This window comes from Lutjanus erythropterus, chromosome 15, assembly GCF_056507025.1.
Source record: "Lutjanus erythropterus isolate fLutEry1 chromosome 15, fLutEry1.hap2, whole genome shotgun sequence".
NCBI classification, from domain to species: domain Eukaryota; kingdom Metazoa; phylum Chordata; class Actinopteri; order Lutjaniformes; family Lutjanidae; genus Lutjanus; species Lutjanus erythropterus.
In genome coordinates this window covers 8,496,793-8,515,260 of record NC_139331.1, presented here as the reverse complement: position 1 = coordinate 8,515,260, position 18,468 = coordinate 8,496,793, and the positions used below count along the sequence as shown (strand labels likewise).

Here is an 18,468-nt window from a genome sequence, read left to right as displayed (position 1 = left end):
GGTCTACAGTTACTATACTGTAACATATATTTGGTGGGTGTTCTCTATCGCCACCTAGTGGAGACAAAAAGGAGCATTGAAGTCCCTCCTGTGGTGTCCAAAATGTGAAATTTTTAGAGCTTTTTTGACTAGTTGGCATCTGGTAATTTTAATGTGGCGGCCACATACCCAAACGCACATGGAGATGCAAGGGCCCGATCATAACCGCTTTTTGCTTTAATTTGTTTTAAAATTGTTACTTGAAGTTGTAGTGATTACTTTAAAGTCAATCATTTAATAGTGTGTGTTTGTATGGAAAATCAAAACCATACACATGGAGATACATGATTATTCATCATACTGATGTTCACTAAATACCACTCCCCTGAATTTAATATGCAAATGAGCCCAGAAAAATGATGTGATCTCATCTGTTTGTGCTCAGTAGCACAGAGACCAAGAACTGTTAACAGCACAGATACACAAACCAGGATGAATGAGCATCATGTGAAACACAGAAATTAACTGATAATCTCTGTCTACAGAAAACTAGATACTGTTCATTTTCTTGATTGAAAGCATCTTATTGTTATCTTACAATTAATGATCATTTATGAATGGGAACTGAATTTTCTTTCAACAGATCTGATGTTGTCGAGGACAAACGTCTCTGCAATGAATCTTTAAATGTATCTGGCATGAGAACAGTCACCACATCATATTTATTATGTATATTTGTTGGCTCTTTATCAGTTCTTATAATGTGCGGAAACTTTCTTGTAATAACTTCCATCATTTACTTCAAACAGCTCCACACTCCGACAAACTTCCTCATCCTCTCTCTCGCTGTAGCTGATCTGCTTGTTGGGGTTTTTGTTTTGCCTTTTAGTGTGATACTGGCTGTAAGCTCTTGTTGGTATATTCAAGATTTACTCTGTAAGGTACGAGGCAGCTTGGACATGTTTCTGTGCATATCTTCTATTTTGAACTTGTCCTTTATTTCTGTTGACAGATATTATGCTGTGTGTCAGCCTCTGAGCTACAGGACTAAAATAAATATCCATGCTACTGTGATAATGATCCTGGTGAGCTGGACTGTTTCTGCTCTAGTTGGAATTTCCCTCCCAATCCGGGGACTGAGACAAGGACAATCTAACCAAAGGTGTGTTTTATTTCAAAAAACAAGTTTAGCAAGTCCAGGAACTGTTTTGGCATTTTACCTTCCATCTTTTATAATGTCCATCGTCTACCTAAAGATTTTGATTGTGGCACAGAGACAGGCCCGAAGCATCCAGAACACAACCTGTCAGAGCACAAAGTCTGAAAGTAAGATGGAGAAAAAGGCCACCAAAACTCTGGCTATTGTGATGGGAACTTTTCTCATATGCTGGACTCCTTTCTTCCTTTGCATAACCTTTAACCCTTTGAGTAATTACACAATACCAGACGCTGTGATTGAAGTGTTTAAGTGGTTTGGATGGTCAAATTCAATGCTTAATCCGTTGATCTATGGTTTCTTTTACAGCTGGTTTCGATCAGCTTTCAGAATGATCATTTCTGGGAAAATATTTCAAGGTGATTTTACTCATTCTAAACTCCTTTGACTCATTAATTTAAGTATGATGTGTCACTGCTGATTAACCTTGGCACTGAGGATTCACAGCATTTTTCCACTGCATGTTACATAGTCACATTTCTAGTCACTAGTCACTCTACTGTGTATAAAATATCACGTTAAACCTAATGGCAGGTAATACCTGAAACTTCATGCAATCTCAGTGTGAATGTCTATAAATTAATGTAGGATCAATACACTGTATCTCCTTATGTGTCTCATTTACTGTTTATATTCATTTATTAACATTGTGCAGAGGCTGCATCTCTCTGTTAAATGCAGGAGCACAATTTTAATTTTTGTCTTTACAATACTCTGTGACCTCAGGCCCTTGCTTTAGCACACAAAGCTTTAAACTGATCTGTGGTGAAATTACTGATGTTCATCTTTTTCTTCATATGTATGTGTGCAGGACATAGAGAGACAGGGCAAAAGTCCTGTGCAAATTTTTGTAATCACAATAGTTAAGCATTATTCTTCATGACTTCATCATGTTCATGGCAATATGTATTTTGAAAAATTCACGTAAGAAAAATTAGATCGTAATTTTGGACTCATTTTTATTATCAATCATTTACTTAGGTGAAGAAAATGTGTTTATATCATGTATACATAAGTAACAAATGATTAATACATGATTTCACAATCATGCCATCATTGATCAGATGTTATTATTATCTGTGATAAAAACACACTGTTCACCATTTTATTTGAAGGCTGACTAACATGATTAAGTAATGAAGAAGCAATGCTAAGATAATAAGGACTTCAACAGAATACTAGTACAGTAACTGGTCAGAGTTGCACAAAGTTAAAATCCAAGTCTCATCTCAGGCCTTGTTCAGCTGATGTTTGTGAAGACAGGAGTAAACCAAGACTCCATTCCAAAACTTCTGAGAGTTGTTGAGTGAGAAGAAACTTTATAAACTTTGTGAAACGTTGTCTTGTGTTGTAATTTGGTCTCCTTGTAAATTCAGTAAGATTTATACTTTAAGTAGTCTATGTATAGTTTTATCTGTCATTGTGGAAAAAACATTATGTCTGTTTGTTCCAGTGGACCACTGTTAAAAACAGTAGTATGTTTTGCAAATACAATTATGTGCATATATAGCAGAGAAGTAAAATGGCCATGGCAAAATTGTAATCTTTTGTGCCTTACTGTATATTTGTCATTAAATGCCTTTCTTCATCATCTACTTTGTGAACATTTCAAGATTTCCACACAGTCAGAAGAAATAAACGTGTGTATTGTCCTGATCACAGTTCAGTTATAAAATCCCCTTGGACCACAGATCTTGTCTCCTGATGACCTGCTGACAGTGCAGGTAAAACATGAGGTTTATTATGGACTGATAGAGAAGTGTGGCACTGAACTAAAAAAAAAAGAGGAACAAATAAACAGTCAAATGGACAGTAATAGATGTTAAACTGACAATACAGTCAAAGTGTTTATTTGCATGCAGAGCAGGGAAGAAAGATCAAATCACAAGTGGTCACTCAGGATGCAGTGAAATGCCAGGTGTGAACTCATGTACCTAAGGTACTGAGGGTACATGTTAAGACCAGGTCTGAACAGGGCCTCCTGTGATGGGTACAAGGACAAAAATGTATAAAAGATTCTAAATAAATTAGACCCATTTGCAGTCAGATCTGGGGAGGCAGAGGTGTTTAGGGTGTGTTCACACTGAAAGCAAATATAATGTTTTGCATCACTAGATTATATATTAAGTTAACGTAATTATGCTAATAGACACAATATTCATATCATTTGCAGCTGGCAACACTGTACAGAATATACTGTACAATTTACAGTAAATACCTGGCCAAAAAAAAAAAGTTGCCAGTAAAGTACTGCATAAATTTCTGTTAATTACTGTAAAAACAGTTCCAGTAAAATACTGGATATCACTTACAGGATGTTGGTGTACATAAATTACACAAATTTATTGTTGTTTTCACAAAAAGACAATTAATTGTAATCTAGTTTACAATATTATTTTGTATTCTAATCAAATTACATAAGTTACATAGCATCCAGAGGTGCCAGAAAAAGAAGGACCACATCATCCCTTAAATTCCTTGGTATTATCATGGATTCATTCACGTTTCAGGCCTCCCTCCCAACAAAGAAACTCCACCGCATGTACATCTCAAACTACCTATTTGTCCATAGATGCACCAAGCATCAGCTTCTCTCTCTGCTCAGCAGTTTCTACAGCAGGAGATGGTTCGTCTCTTTTTGGTTGCCAGAACTGTCCTTGTTCTCTCCTTCCTTTTCCCTCTATGAGTTTTACCCCATTATCATTGTTACTCTTCTTGGGGGCATGAGTGGTCCAAAGGTCATCCTCATCTGTTGAGACAACTGCGCCACAGCTGATGTCATCATGCACATGGGGATGCAAGGACCCGATCATAGCTGCTTTTTGCTTTAATTTGTTTTAAAAATGTTGCTTGAAGTTGTAGTGATTACTTAAAAGGAGATCATTTTAAATTGTGTGTTTGCATGGAAGGTCAAACACATACACATGGAGATACATGATTATTCATCATACTATTTACATCATAATATGCAAATGAGCCCAGAAAAATGATGTGATCTCATCTGTTTGTGCTCAGCAGCACAGAGACCAAGAACTGTTAACAGCACAGATACACAAACCAGGATGAATGAGCGTCATGTGAAAAATTAACTGATAATCTCTGTCTACAGAAAACTAGATACTGTTCATTTTCTTGATTGAAAGCATCTTATTGTTATCTTACAATTAATGATCATTTATGAATGGGAACTGAATTTTCTTTCAACAGATCTGATGTTGTCGAGGACAAACGTCACTGCAATGAATCTTTAAATGTACCTGGCATGAGAACAGTCACCACATCATATTTATTATGTATATTTGTTGGCTCTTTATCAATTCTTATAATGTGCGGAAACTTTCTTGTAATAACCTCCATCATTTACTTCAAACAGCTCCACACTCCGACAAACTTCCTCATCCTCTCTCTCGCTGTAGCTGATCTGCTTGTTGGGGTTTTTGTTTTGCCTTTTAGTGTGATTCTGGCTGTAAGCTCTTGTTGGTATATTCAAGATTTACTCTGTAAGGTACGAGGAGGCTTGGACATGTTTCTGTGCGCATGTTCTATTTTGAACTTGTGTTTTATTTCTGTTGACAGATATTATGCTGTGTGTCAGCCTCTGAGGTACAGAACTAAAATAAATGTCCGTAATACTGTGATAATAATCCTGGTGAGCTGGACTGTTTCTGCTCTAGTTGGAATTTGCCTCACAATCCGTGGACTGAGACAAGGACAATCTAACCAAAGGTGTGTTTTATTTCAAAAAACAAATTTATCAATTGTAGGAAGCATTTTAACATTTTACCTTCCATCTTTTATAATGTCTATTATCTACCTAAAGATTTTGACAGTGGCACAGAGACAGACACGCAGCATCCAGAACACAACCTGTCAGAGCACAAAGTCTGAAAGTAAGATGGAGAGAAAGGCGACTAAAACTCTGGCTATTGTGATGGGAACTTTTCTCATATGCTGGACTCCTTTCTTTCTTTGCATAACCTTTAACCCTTTGAGTAATTACACAATACCAGACGCTGTGATTGAAGTGTTTAAGTGGCTTGGATGGTCAAATTCAATGCTTAATCCGTTGATCTATGGTTTCTTTTACAGCTGGTTTCGATCAGCTTTCAGAATGATCATTTCTGGGAAAATATTTCAAGGTGATTTTACTCATTCTAAGCTCCTTTGACTCATTAATTTAAGTATGATGTGTCACTGCTGATTAACCTTGGCACTGAAGATTCACAGCATTTTTCCACTGCATGTTACATAGTCACATTTCTAGTCACTAGTCACTCTACTGTGTATAAAATATCACGTTAAACCTAATGGCAGATAATCCCTGAAACATCATGTAATCTCAGTGTGAATGTCTATAAATTAATGTAGGATCAGTACACTGTATCTCCTTATGTGTCTCATTTACTGTTTGTATTCATTTATTAACATTGTGCAGAGGCTGCATCTCTCTGTTAAATGCAGGAGCACATTTTAAAATTTTGACCTTGACCTTGCCCGGCACTTAAGGGGCAAGAGGTTTCACACATACCACACTCTTTTTGCTACCCAAGCTGCTGGACGTCTGCAGCAATTTAACCAGGGCACATACTGGGGGGCAAAAGACTCCGGACTGTATTGCCAGGTTTTTGCAGCTCGGTCCTCTCTGTGTTGTGATCTCTGCAGTGCACCATCCCACCCAGCCCCCTTCCCAAGGACATAGATAGAAGAGGGAGACCAGTTCTCTACCAAGACGGGAGGATAATCTGCAATAACTTTAACAACCTTGGATGCAACACTTCGAGCTGCAGATTCCTCCACACCTGCTCCTTCTGTGGCGGAGCCCATGCCCAGTACCTAGACACCCTAGTTAAAATCAACGCCCTTGCTTCTGCCTTACAGAACCACCTAGACTGTGAGTTTGTCGACTTTCTTGTTCAGGATTTCACCCATGGCTTCCACCCCAGTTTGCAGGACATGGCAGACTCCTGTTTTACAACTTGCAAGACTTCAAGTTGTCTCTTATTTAATCACTGACCAATCAATGCACACACATTACAACATAGTTGTTGAACGGTTTTACATTTTAGTACAATGGAAAATTCACTGAGACAGAGCTGCCATCAAAAATTGCTTTAAACTCTAAACCTTTTACGCGTCACCTCAATCAGGTCCAAATGGGCTGTGTTGGGGTTCCTGTGGCAAAAATGAGTTTACTTACTACACTTACCCATTCTCTGTGTATCGTGTCTATTATTTAGCAGTTAGTTTGTGGTGACTTGATTAAGCACAAATGAATTTAGATCGATGTGAGATGTAAGCATAAGATAAAGATAAAGTTGCCCTCTACAAGATGGTGTATTACATGTCATGGTGAACAGAAAATGAAATACTCAAACACAATATCTGTCTTTGTTTTATTATTCCAAAAGATTATTTATTGCTTGTAAACAAGAGACTCCATGTAATTGTGCGAAAGATGTGAGTAAGAAATTTGTAACATTGGAGCTTATTCTTGAATACTCATTATTACAAATAGGTACACATTCATCAACAAGGCCAGAGCACAGACTACCACACACCTGACAGCTGTATTACAAAGGAAGCTCAGCACAGCCAGGATTTCTTTGCGTGAGCTGGCTCGACAAAACTTAAAGCCCCAGTCAGAGATAACGGGTGTCACGATGTGGCTATCAGCTTTATTTGTTAACCCAGACTTTCTTCTTCAGACTCTGAGTGTGCTCACATAAAAAGGGGCATTTGGTGCTTCATTTGATTCTTCTTCCACACAAAGTGAAACCATTGTGAGCTGCTCACTTCAATCAATATGATCAAGTTGTTATAATTAAGAGCTTTGGAAAACATACAAAATATATTATGGCAAAAAGCAACACTGTCTCTGCAAATAAAACAGGAGAAGAACGCTATCAGAAAATTAGTGACTGACTGAATGCGTTCTTAATGCTGCTGTTTATTTCGAACATTACAACTGCACATTAAACAGTTAAACTTCATACAGCAGCTTGAAACATGATGCTGAATGTTACATTTTTGGCCAAATCATTGGACCATTCATTCCCTGACAAATAGGATAGACTATTTTCCAATCAGTATCCTAAGCTGCAGTATCAGCAATACAAAATGGACTTTAAATAGTAAATAGTTTACTGGCACTGGCTTGTTTACTTGTGCTTGTTTTTGCCACTGACCAGCTCAGACTGTTATTCTAAGTGTCTGACAACATTATGGAAAGGAACTTTTTAAAGAGTAGCATACGTTCTGCTTAAAGTGAAAGTTGCAGGTTAAATGTCCTCATGAGATTTATGCATAATCTTGCATAAAATGACATTTTTAAAACTTAATTTAAGATTGTTTGGGCCTAAAGACAAAAAATAAAAGGAAAATGTGGTTTGTTGGAGCAAGGCTCTTAAAAAAACGTGTTCTTTTCAATGTCGCATCATATTACCTAAGAAGAGGAACTCGCTGTGCCTGAGTCTGCCTCTGACCTACGTGCAGAAGTAGCAGTAGAGTCTGAGCAGTTACCATTCACTGAGTTGGTGTTTTTTATCTAGTTTGACAGTGCTGATTGCAAACTGAGTTCTCACAGTTACACTTTAACCAGAATCAGGTGATTTATTTCTCTCGCCAAACTCCCAAGATTCCGTCATCATCATTGTCAGTTTAATTCAGACTCGACAGAAACAAAAAAAAAAAAATATCGCAGAATATCTCAGTTTATCTTTTCACTCTCCTAACAATCACCAAATCTGGTTTGGTCCCTAATTCATGGCATGAAGGAGCGCAGAGTGTGCAGGTGAAGGTGATGCTGGACAGCGGCTGCTGAAAACTCAGGAGAGAAGCTCCACAGGCCCGCTGATTTTATAACTGAACTATCGGCTGACGCACACTTTTACTTTCTCTAACTATATGAAAATCTAATGTTTTCACATCACAGATGACAAAGAAAGGCATTACAATGCCAGTCGTGAAACATACTCATGTGCCCGGTCCATGGATCATCACTATGGGTGACAATGAAAATCTTCTGACTATGCATATTCTCTCCCCAGAAGTCAATGGGAAGAACTGCTGTGTAACATGTTTGCAAAATTATACTCTGGCGTTTGCAATCATGCACTTTGAAAGCGTATAGTTGTGTAATTTGGATGCAGATTGACCAACACTTTGAGGAACAAAAAGTCATGATATCTCGGCCTCTGTTGCTCTGGTTTGTTATTTTAATTCATCTTCATAAGTCCTCCAAGTTTAGAAGATGTGCAATGTCAAACTATACTGACTATTACTTTAGAAGACTCCCTTGATCATGATATGCTAATGAGCCCAAAATAACAACTCTGATCCAATATACTGCTCAGTGATACAGACCAAGAGCTCCCATCAGTACTGATGCACAAACCAAACAAGCACAGTGAAACACACAGAACACTAAAACTAACTGAAAATCTCTCTCTACAGAAAACTACAACCTATTAATTTCCATCATTTAAGGAATGTTATTGCAAGTGTTAATTCACTGTTTATGATAATTTATGGATGGAATCTAACGCTTTTGCCAACAGGTCTGATGATGATTATGAATACAAATATCTCTGTTTTTTATCAGCAGATGTACCCGACATAACAGCAGCCACCGCCATTACTTACTTACTATTTGTATTTTTTGGCTCTTTATCAGTTCTTATAATATGTGGGAACCTTCTTGTAATAACCTCCATCAGTTACTTCAAACAGCTCCACACTCCTACAAACTTCCTCATCCTCTCTCTTGCTGTAGCTGACTTTCTTGTTGGGGTTTTACTTTTGTCTTATGGCTTGATACCGACTACGATGAGTTCTTGTTCAGTACAAAACTCTATTGATCTCTATCTCTGCACATCTTCTGTTTGGAATTTGTGCTTTATTTCCATTGACAGATATTATGCTGTGTGTCATCCTCTGAAGTACAGTACTAACATTAATGTCCGTGTTATCATGATCATGATCTTCCTGAGCTGGGCTATATCTGCTCTTAGCCACTTCAATTTAAATGTACATTTTATTTTGGGATTTTACCTCCCAGCTATCATAATGTCCGCGTTCTACATAAAGATTTTGATTGTAGCACAGAGACAGGCACGCAGCATCCAGAACACAACCTGTCAGAGCACAATGTCTGAAAGTAAGATGGAGAGAAAGGCCACCAAAACTCTGGCTATTGTGATGGGAGTTTTTCTGATCTGTTGGGCTCCTTTCTATATTTGTTGGGTCTTGCAGCCTGTGACTAATTACACAATACCAGTTGCTGTGTTTTCTGCATTACGATGGATTGGATGGTCAAATTCGATGCTCAATCCATTCATCTATGGTTTCTTTTACAGCTGGTTTCGATCAGCTTTCAGAATGATCATTTGTGGGAAAATATTTCAAGGTGATTTTACTCATTCTAAGCTCTCTTGACTCATGACTTGCTGGTAATCATCACTAGTTTGACTCTGAAGATTTACATCTCTTTCTACTGCAGCTCATATCAAATTTGCCACTGTACTATGCATAAAGTATCTGTATGTACGACTCAGTACACAGATAGCAGGAGGTAGCAAACACTAAACATACAATAATCTTAATGTAATATTCCATAAATAATCATAGGATCTGATTGTTTTCTTTATTTCTTACTGTATGTATTCAGTGCTGCATAACGGATGCAGTACAGCTCTCTTTCTGTGAATGAAACACCAGGAATTAATTAATGTTGAAATGATCATTAGTTTTTAGTCTATGCCTTCATAATATGTTTTGGCTGCAGATGGAAAAAGAATTAAGAGACATAAGTTTTATCATTTTTAATAATATTACATGAAGCAGGATAATTACAAAGTCCTTCATTCATAAACAGTGAAAGTAAACAATACAGTAGGTTACTCTTTTCTCTGTTCACATAACAAATTCATGGATGTACACTTTGGCATCTGTTACAGTCAAGTCCCCTTTTTTGTGCAGGTTCATAACTTTTCATTCTGTCTTTGCTTTGACACTTATAAAGATGCTGTGAATCCAAGACAGAGAAAATGTCCACTTCTATGGCCCATAGTGACCATGGCCATTTATAGTGTCCACACTGCAGTCTGTGTCTTAAAAACATTGAGTCATTATTAGTGGACACTGATCTTGCCTCTGTGAGACACTTTCACAATGAATGAAATTACAGAACAGTACATATAGGGTTCTGTAAATCTGAAGACTATACATACATGTTTGATTTTATATATTCTGAATTATTAGTCTTCAGTCCGACTTTCACACATCTCACCTCTGCTGTGGCATAAAACCCTTTTGTGTCACTTTAGGCAGGGCTGAATTATCCTTCTATGGCAGTGACAATCAGCTCGCTGCCAGCAGGCCTTATCTCATTCACAATTTGATTGAATCACAGTGTTTTTCCCAGGAAGAGCAGGGTGACTTGATGATTCAGATAGCCTGAAAAATCTGTATTCCCTTATATGAGATGAGACTAAACCAAATGCACTATCGCATTGATGTCCAAAAGCAAACAGGGCTTTATTCACAAAAGCTTTCTTCTTCTTCTTTTTCTTTTGTTCGCTGTGTTGGAACACACACAGGCCGGAGGCACTGAGGCTGTGTGCTCCCTGCAAGTCCACTACACCTCAGGTGTGCACCTAAACCATCCAGCAGTGGACATGTCCTCATAGAGACAATTTGACTCATACATTTACACACAAATAGATAAAATAAAAAATGAAAGCCATAATAAATAAAGGGATTACAAATCTCAATATATATAATTATCCACCTATATCTGCCCAACTGATGTATTGAAAATGATATCAGTGTAAATGTAATTTGTCCTTGGGAATTAAAAGTGAGGATATCTCAGCCTCTGCTGCTTTGGTTTTATGTTTTAATCTGTCTCTTATTAGCCCTTCAACTATAATTGCAAAGCTGTATTACACTAGATTGAGTACACCATCAAGAGGCGTATGATCCTGATCATTTAAACAAACCAACTGAACAAACAAAGAATACATATCTTTCATTTTCAAAATTAATTCAATTTCAGGTAATTATAGAAAACAGATTAGGGATTTCTGGCAGAGCCCACAAGTTGGGGTAGACGGCTCAAACACAAGACTTTCAACCAGGAGACAAGGGTTCGTGTCCCACGTGACACCAACACAACAGAAGTGTAAGAGGTTTCCAGGCTTTTATCTTTATCATGAGAAATTGACAACAGTCACTCTTAGTTTCTACTTCATCATGCATATACTTCATTTTATTTAGGCAGCTGTATGCATATCAACATATTTACGCAACAATTCCCATAACATGAGGTAATGATACAGGTGTTAACCTAAGGCCCCAGTCATTTCAGTTAAAATTTGATAATGGAAAACAACAGCCAGAAAAGCACATCCCTCCCTTCAGTGCTCTCTCCCCCCTCAAATTTGAAAATGACAGTAACAACTGGGCAATATGGCGGAATTCAGCATGTCTGCATCCTGAAGTTACCAGTAACCTAAATGAGGGAAAGTACTATTTTTTTTGCTGTGAAATCACAAGTGAGGACTGGGCTTGAGCTGAGCCACAGGACCAACACACAGCAGCTGACAGCCGGAGAGCTTTAGGGGAGAGAGCCGAGGACAGACCAGAGCTTCTGTAGGAAGAAACACCGTAGTTACACTGATTTTTCTCTGATTCGGACTCTTCTGCTGGCAAGTATTTGTATTAAAAGACGGATTTACACACTGTTGCTTCTCAACCTGTCTGCTGCATTAGCCCAGTTGTGCCCTGTCCACAAGTGAGAGGAGAACTCAGAATTTGTTTTTGTTTTTTTTTTACTTTTAGGATTACAGTAAGCTAATTATTCTCTCTGTCTATGTTGTCTATATCTGGGGAAAGAAGAGAGATGGGGGGGTCAAAACAGAGTCAAAACAGACTCTGTCTCTCCTCTTCATCTCCTCAGTGTGTGTCATTTTGCAATTTAACCTTTTCCTAAAATACTACTGGTTCTGTGATGTTCAATTTTAAATCTGAAGCCTGCAGTGCGCCATAGAAGCTACAATTGAATTTGCAATTTTCAGTGCATTTTGGCCTTAATATTAAATTGAGCAGGTCAATATGTTCATCTGTACCTGATGGGTTTGTAATATTAATACATGAGCATATTTTTTATGCCAAATGCAGTGCCTTTGAGGATTTCATAGTGGCAGAAGAGATAACCAAATCAGCCAAATCAGCTTGAACTGCAGTAAGTGTCCTAATCTCGTTGTTTGGTTCCCAACCTGGGGTCCGCGGCCCCCTAAGGGGGATGGCAAAAAAATCACAGGGGGCTTTGTCTGCTCTGTGGTTGTCATAATTAAATTTGCACATGAACTAAAATCACAATTTATACACAAGTCTATATATAAAACTATTTAAAAAGATAGATTTTTTTTGTTCTCACTCAAAAATACTGTAGTTGGCTACTTAGAGGGCCACACCTCTGTGACCTCTCAGCTCTGTCATACTCATTATTAATCATTATTATTCATTTGGTAAGGATGTGTGTGTAAAAGACTACTTTGTTGGGATGTTAAAGAAAACCTATAAAGCTTATAGTAGAAAACAGACAACCATGAAGAAAAACAATTATGATTGATTTTAGTTTTTGACAATAGAGCTTTGGAATGAATGATGTGGAGTGTTTGAGGGCTGGGAACATTTTGGAGTTTGATTTTAGGGGTATGAAGGCGGTGCAGCACCTTTAATTGAATAGGGCCTTGTCAGACACAGAATGATGCATGATGCTCTGCTGTCACCCCAACTCCCTTCTATCCAGACCTCGAAGTGTCCAATGATGAGTAATGTAAATTCACACAAAATGATAAATAAATGATATTACACCAATTTTCTGAAGGCTCAAAGTACAACATAAATCATGAGGTTGATTTATTGGGCAAATTGAGAAATTAAGATACATTAACCTTAAAACTGTGAACCTGGAGTAATGTGAAGATGTGGAATAGTAATGTATTAGATGTATTTCATAATTCTTTTAAGCATACTTATTTTAACCCAATCCATTTTCCTTTTCTGACCTAACTAAGTAGTTGTGTTGCCTGAACCTACCCAAACTGCGTCTATTTCACGATGTTAACTAAGCGTTTAATTTTTTTATTATGATGATGAAGGTCACCTGAATATGCATGACAATGAAGGTTGTCTGACTATGGATATTCTCTCCACAAAAGTTAATGGGAAGAATTGATGTGTCACATGCAAACAAAATTGTACTTTGGTGTATCCAACCATGCAATTTAAAAGTGTAAAATCATGTTGTTTGGATGCAGATTGAAGAGACCAGGATAGAGTTGCATTATTGGAACTACCAAATATTTTATGAACAAAAAGTCATGATATCTTAGCCTCTGTTGCTCTGGTTTCTTATTTTAATTCATCTTTATAAGTCCTTCAAGTTTACGAGATGTGCAATATCAAACTATACTGACTATTCCTTTAAGAGACTCCCTTGATCATGATATGCTAATGAGCCCAAAATAACAACTCTGATCCAATATACTGCTCAGTGACACAGACCAAGAGCTCCCATCAGTACAGAGGCACAAACCAAACAGGTGTGAAACACACAGAGCACTAAAACTAACTGAAAATCTCTCTACAGAAAACTAGAAACTGTTAATTTTCTTGATTTAAAGCATGTTATTACAAGTGTTAGTTCACTGGTTATCATCATTTATGCATGGAAACTAACATTTTTCTTAACAGGTCTGATGGGGTTCATCAGGACAAAATTCTCTGTTATGTATCAACAACAGCATCCATCAACATCACTTATTTAATATATATATTTTTTGGAACTCTATCAGTTCTTATAATATGTGGGAACCTTCTTGTAATAACCTCCATCATTTACTTCAAACAGCTCCACACTCTTACAAACTACCTCATCCTCTCTCTTGCTGTAGCTGACTTTCTTCTCGGGGTTTTACTTTTGCCTTATGGCTTGATACCGACTACAATAAGCTCTTGTGATGTACAAAGCGCTATTGATTTCTACCTCTGCACATCTTCTGTTTGGAACTTGTGCTTTATTTCTGTTGACAGATATTTTGCTGTGTGTCAGCCTCTGAAGTACAGTAGTAAAATAAATGTCCGTGTTATCATGATCATGATCCTGCTGAGCTGGACTCTATCTGCTCTTAGCCTCTCAAGTATGGATTTGCAATATATTTTGGGTTTTTACCTCCCAGCTATCATAATGTCCATTTTCTACCTAAAGATTTTGATTGTGGCAAAGAGACAGGCACGCAGCATCCAGAACACAACCTGTCAGAGCACAAAGTCTGAAAGTAAGATGGATAGAAAGGCCACCAAAACTCTGGCTATTGTGATGGGAATTTTTTTGATGTGTTGGGCTCCTTTCTTTATTTGTTGGGTCTTGGAACCTGTGACTAATTACACAATACCAATTCCTGTCTTTACTGCATTTACATGGATTGGATGGTCAAATTCGATGCTCAATCCATTCATCTATGGTTTCTTTTACAGCTGGTTTCGATCAGCTTTCAGAATGATCATTTGTGGGAAAATATTTCAAGGTGATTTTACTCATTCTAAGCTCTCTTGACTCACACACTGTACATAGATAGCAATACATGGTAAACAGTACATACAGTAATTTCAGTGATAATGTCTATAAATAATCACAGGATCATCATATCTAATTGTTCTCCTTATTTTTTATTGTATGTATTCAGTCATAGATACTACATAATGAATGTAGCTCTTAAGTTATTTTGTCAATAAAACTTGAGGAATTAATGTTGAAATGATATTTCTCTAAATTTAGTTTGAAGTCCCTCATCATTTGTTTTTACTTCAGATGGAAACAAAATTAAGAAGCAGAATTATCATCATTGTAGATTATATTGAATACGGCAGAATGACTACAAAGTCCTACATTTTTAGAAAAATGTAAATCAGTTGACAAATAGTTTCACATTGTCCACAATATTGTGTACATTATAATAGTAATTCTAATTATAAAGGATAACTTCTAGTTTTCACAGTGCAAAAATAGCTCAAGTAAAGGATTGTGGGTTACTTTTTTTCTCTGCAGATAACACATTTATAGATGTACACTTTAGCTGATTCATCTGTCAATGCTTGCACCAGGTTAATTTAGTTAATACATTTGGTTAATACATCAGTTAATTTGAAAATAATTTTAAAAAAGGATGAGTTATGGGGTTGTTTAGTGTTTATTCATTTTATGTTAAAGTTCTGTTATTACAAATGTTCATTAACTGGCCCCTGGCATCCTGTCATTTTGCAAAAGTGGCTGTTGGGTAAAACAAGTTGAGTAATCCTGTTGTCAGGGTTCCTGGGGTGCTTTAAGATCACACTGACCCCACTAGCCCATTCACTGTGCATCATTTCTGGATTAATTAGTATGTGGCAACTTGTTTCACACAAATTAATTTAGATTAGTGTGACATGTAAGGATAACATGAAGTGAAGTCATCAGATGGTAAAATAAGTGCATCTAGAAAGGGTGAGATGAAGAGCAATTAAATACTCAGACACAATATCTGTCTTTGTCTCTCACGCTAAATTATTATTTATTGCTTGTAAGCAAGAACCTCCATGTCAGTCTGGGGAAGACGCACATGAGACTGAAGAGAACGGGTTACATTACAGCTTATAAATGAATATTTGAATGTCACTCTCAGCCTGTGTCAGAACACAGACTACAGCACAGCTGGTCTCCAGTCTCTCTGTGGTTCTCTCTAACTGTCTTCTACTATCTGTACTTGATCTGTAATGCTTGCTGTGAGTAAGGCAACACTCTTCTCTCCCACCTTGATATGCTGGTAATCCTTTCCTGGCAATAATTTTTATGCAGTTCATGTACAAATTGGATACTTTTACACAGTCACTTGGGGAGGTATCTAACAGAGAAAAGCTTAATACTTTTATTTTTAATATTTTATCATTACAGTTTCACAACAGTCACTGTAGGTTATATTTCATGCATAATGTTATTTTGTTTAGGCAGCTATAAGCATACCAGCATTTTCACACGACAGTTCCCATAACATGAGGTAATGATGCAGGTGTCATACTAAGGCCAAAGTAATTTTAGTTAAATGTACTCAAGGAAGGCCTTTGGGGCTTTCCTGTGCCAGGGGTGTCCTGAAGCAGAAGACAGTCACCAGGAGGACAGACAAGCTGTAGCTTCAGTGGTCACCAAAACAAAACCTGTCTATAGAGGAATCCTTGAGAAGGACTTTGCCTCTGGTCATAATTTTAGATTCCTCAGGAAATGAAAGCAGGGCTTGGATTCAGGCTGTGATCAGAAGGGAGGGAGAGCTGCTGACCTGGACTGGGTGTAAGGCTGAGCAGTTGAAAGAACTTGGGCTGGCAAGGTGCCATGTGTTTTTGTACAACCGTGTGCAGAAAAATTGTCATGTCAGAAATGTAAGAAAAATTCTGGATCTGAATGTGTAACCATGTCATTACCCCACACAATAACTAATCATTTCCCTTCATGTCATTGTGTAGTCAGGTCATGTTGTTGAGGTAGCAATAGAGGACAGAGACAAGGGAAGAACAAGAGGCTGCTGACTACATGAGTATGGATATTGCGTATTCAACAGTCACCTCTGATCACCAGGGTGTCAGTCAAGAGAGTAACTACTGGTACAACCACTTTCCCACAGCACTTACTACTCAGACTTGTAGTGGTTTTGGGGAATAGTACAGTGCACATATTTAAGGGGGCTACAAGGATCGTGTACTGGTAGACTGTGTTTGATTAATGTTCAACCGGTTGTGGTTGGTCAAAAATGCCAGGGACGATTTTTTGTCCCAGTCCGGCCCAACAGTGTAATCATACAACACTGACTGTAGTCTTGTTCAATGTCCCACCAGGGCGCTGTTAGGAGTCACAAGCAATAGCCAATCAACACAGACTGGCACATCTCAAGTTTCTTAGGTCATGTTTTTCCTGTTACCTCACTCTGTCTCTGCATTTCCTTACTGGATTTGTTTGTCCTTGTTGTTTGACTTTCTGTGTACTGAATCCTCTTTTTGGCAAGTAAACTTTTTTGAATCTAGAACTGTCTTCTTAGTTGTGCATTTGAGTCCTATCTCACCGGGTTCACCAATTGTAACACAGACACACTGTTTCACACACAGGCAGATACAGATCTGCTTCAGTGAGCTGAGCAGAGCCGTGTGTCAAATACAAGGCCACATATATCGTATAAGGTACAAGAAAAAGGCCCCTGGGAACTTGCACTTTGGAGTGCCACAAGGGTCAATCCTAGGACTGCTGCTCTGCCTATCCTGCGAGAGAAAACAGTGATCATGTACTCCTCCAACAAACAAAATCAAGGTTAATGTCCTAAAATCTCTGTAAGTGGTCAAGTGATAAAATATGTAGCCTTCAAATATCTATATCTATATCTATATCTATACCTCTCTGACCTTTAAAAAACATATTAGAAAGACCTGTCATGTCCAAAAGTATAACATTACAAACTTTCATCAAATCAGAAACTTGTTATGATGTTGGTCTCAGGCAAAGACGCCAACTTTAAATCCAGTTAGATCATGATATAATCAACAGTTTTGACAGTTTTAGATAAGAAACAACAACAGTACCATCACTGTGATCTACTCGAGAAATATAAAATGTTAAGCTTTGATAACTTCTTCAGGTTTTTAGATATTGAGAACTTTGTGCAGCACCGCCCTGATCCATGGAGCACTTACTGTTTTTATTATGTGAGGCATCTGTATTGATAACCTGGTCATTAAATAAGGTAGTTATTGTATATTTTATGATGTGTTTTGACTGCCCAGTGTGTATTTACCATTTCTGTTATGTAGATTATTGGTGACTTGGAGACATTAAAATGTAGCAGTTGTGTATTTCATATTGTACTTAGTGTTTTTATTATGTAAGGCAGCTGAATTTATTGTGTTTTGTATGTAAATTATATTTTATTTATTGTGTCTGTTGTGTGTAGGACTACAGATGGAACTCAGCATCCTGTGAAATCTGGTGTAACCATGTTTTCATTTTGTGTTGATGATCAATGTCATTGAATGTTGTCGTTTTATAATTTAAATAAACTAAAATGAAATAAACCAAGATGGAGTTGTATTATGGGAATTGCCCAGCATTTTAAGGAAGTAAAAGTCAGAGTATCTTGGCCTGTGTTGCTCAGGTTTCTAATTTTTATCCATATGAGTCCTACAAGTTCAGAAAA

General features: G+C 37.5%; 3 protein-coding genes across 3 annotated transcripts; all 3 read left to right on the top strand.

Moving 5' to 3' along the window:
* Positions 1-579: 579 nt before the first annotated feature.
* LOC146314017 (trace amine-associated receptor 1-like) lies at positions 580-1,583 on the top strand. The gene has a single exon (XM_084737224.1). The coding sequence runs from the start codon at positions 597-599 to the stop codon at positions 1,581-1,583; it is 987 nt and encodes a 328-aa protein (XP_084593350.1). The 5' UTR covers positions 580-596.
* A 2,776-nt stretch (positions 1,584-4,359) lies between these two features.
* On the top strand, positions 4,360-5,363 carry LOC146314016 (trace amine-associated receptor 4-like). Its single transcript, XM_084737223.1, has one exon. The coding sequence runs from the start codon at positions 4,377-4,379 to the stop codon at positions 5,361-5,363; it is 987 nt and encodes a 328-aa protein (XP_084593349.1). The 5' UTR covers positions 4,360-4,376.
* Positions 5,364-8,578: 3,215 nt separating this feature from the next.
* LOC146314015 (trace amine-associated receptor 1-like) lies at positions 8,579-9,628 on the top strand. Its single transcript, XM_084737054.1, has 2 exons — positions 8,579-8,595; positions 8,752-9,628. Exons 1-2 carry the CDS (start codon positions 8,579-8,581, stop codon positions 9,626-9,628), a joined length of 894 nt encoding a protein of 297 aa, XP_084593180.1.
* Positions 9,629-18,468: the final 8,840 nt, after the last annotated feature.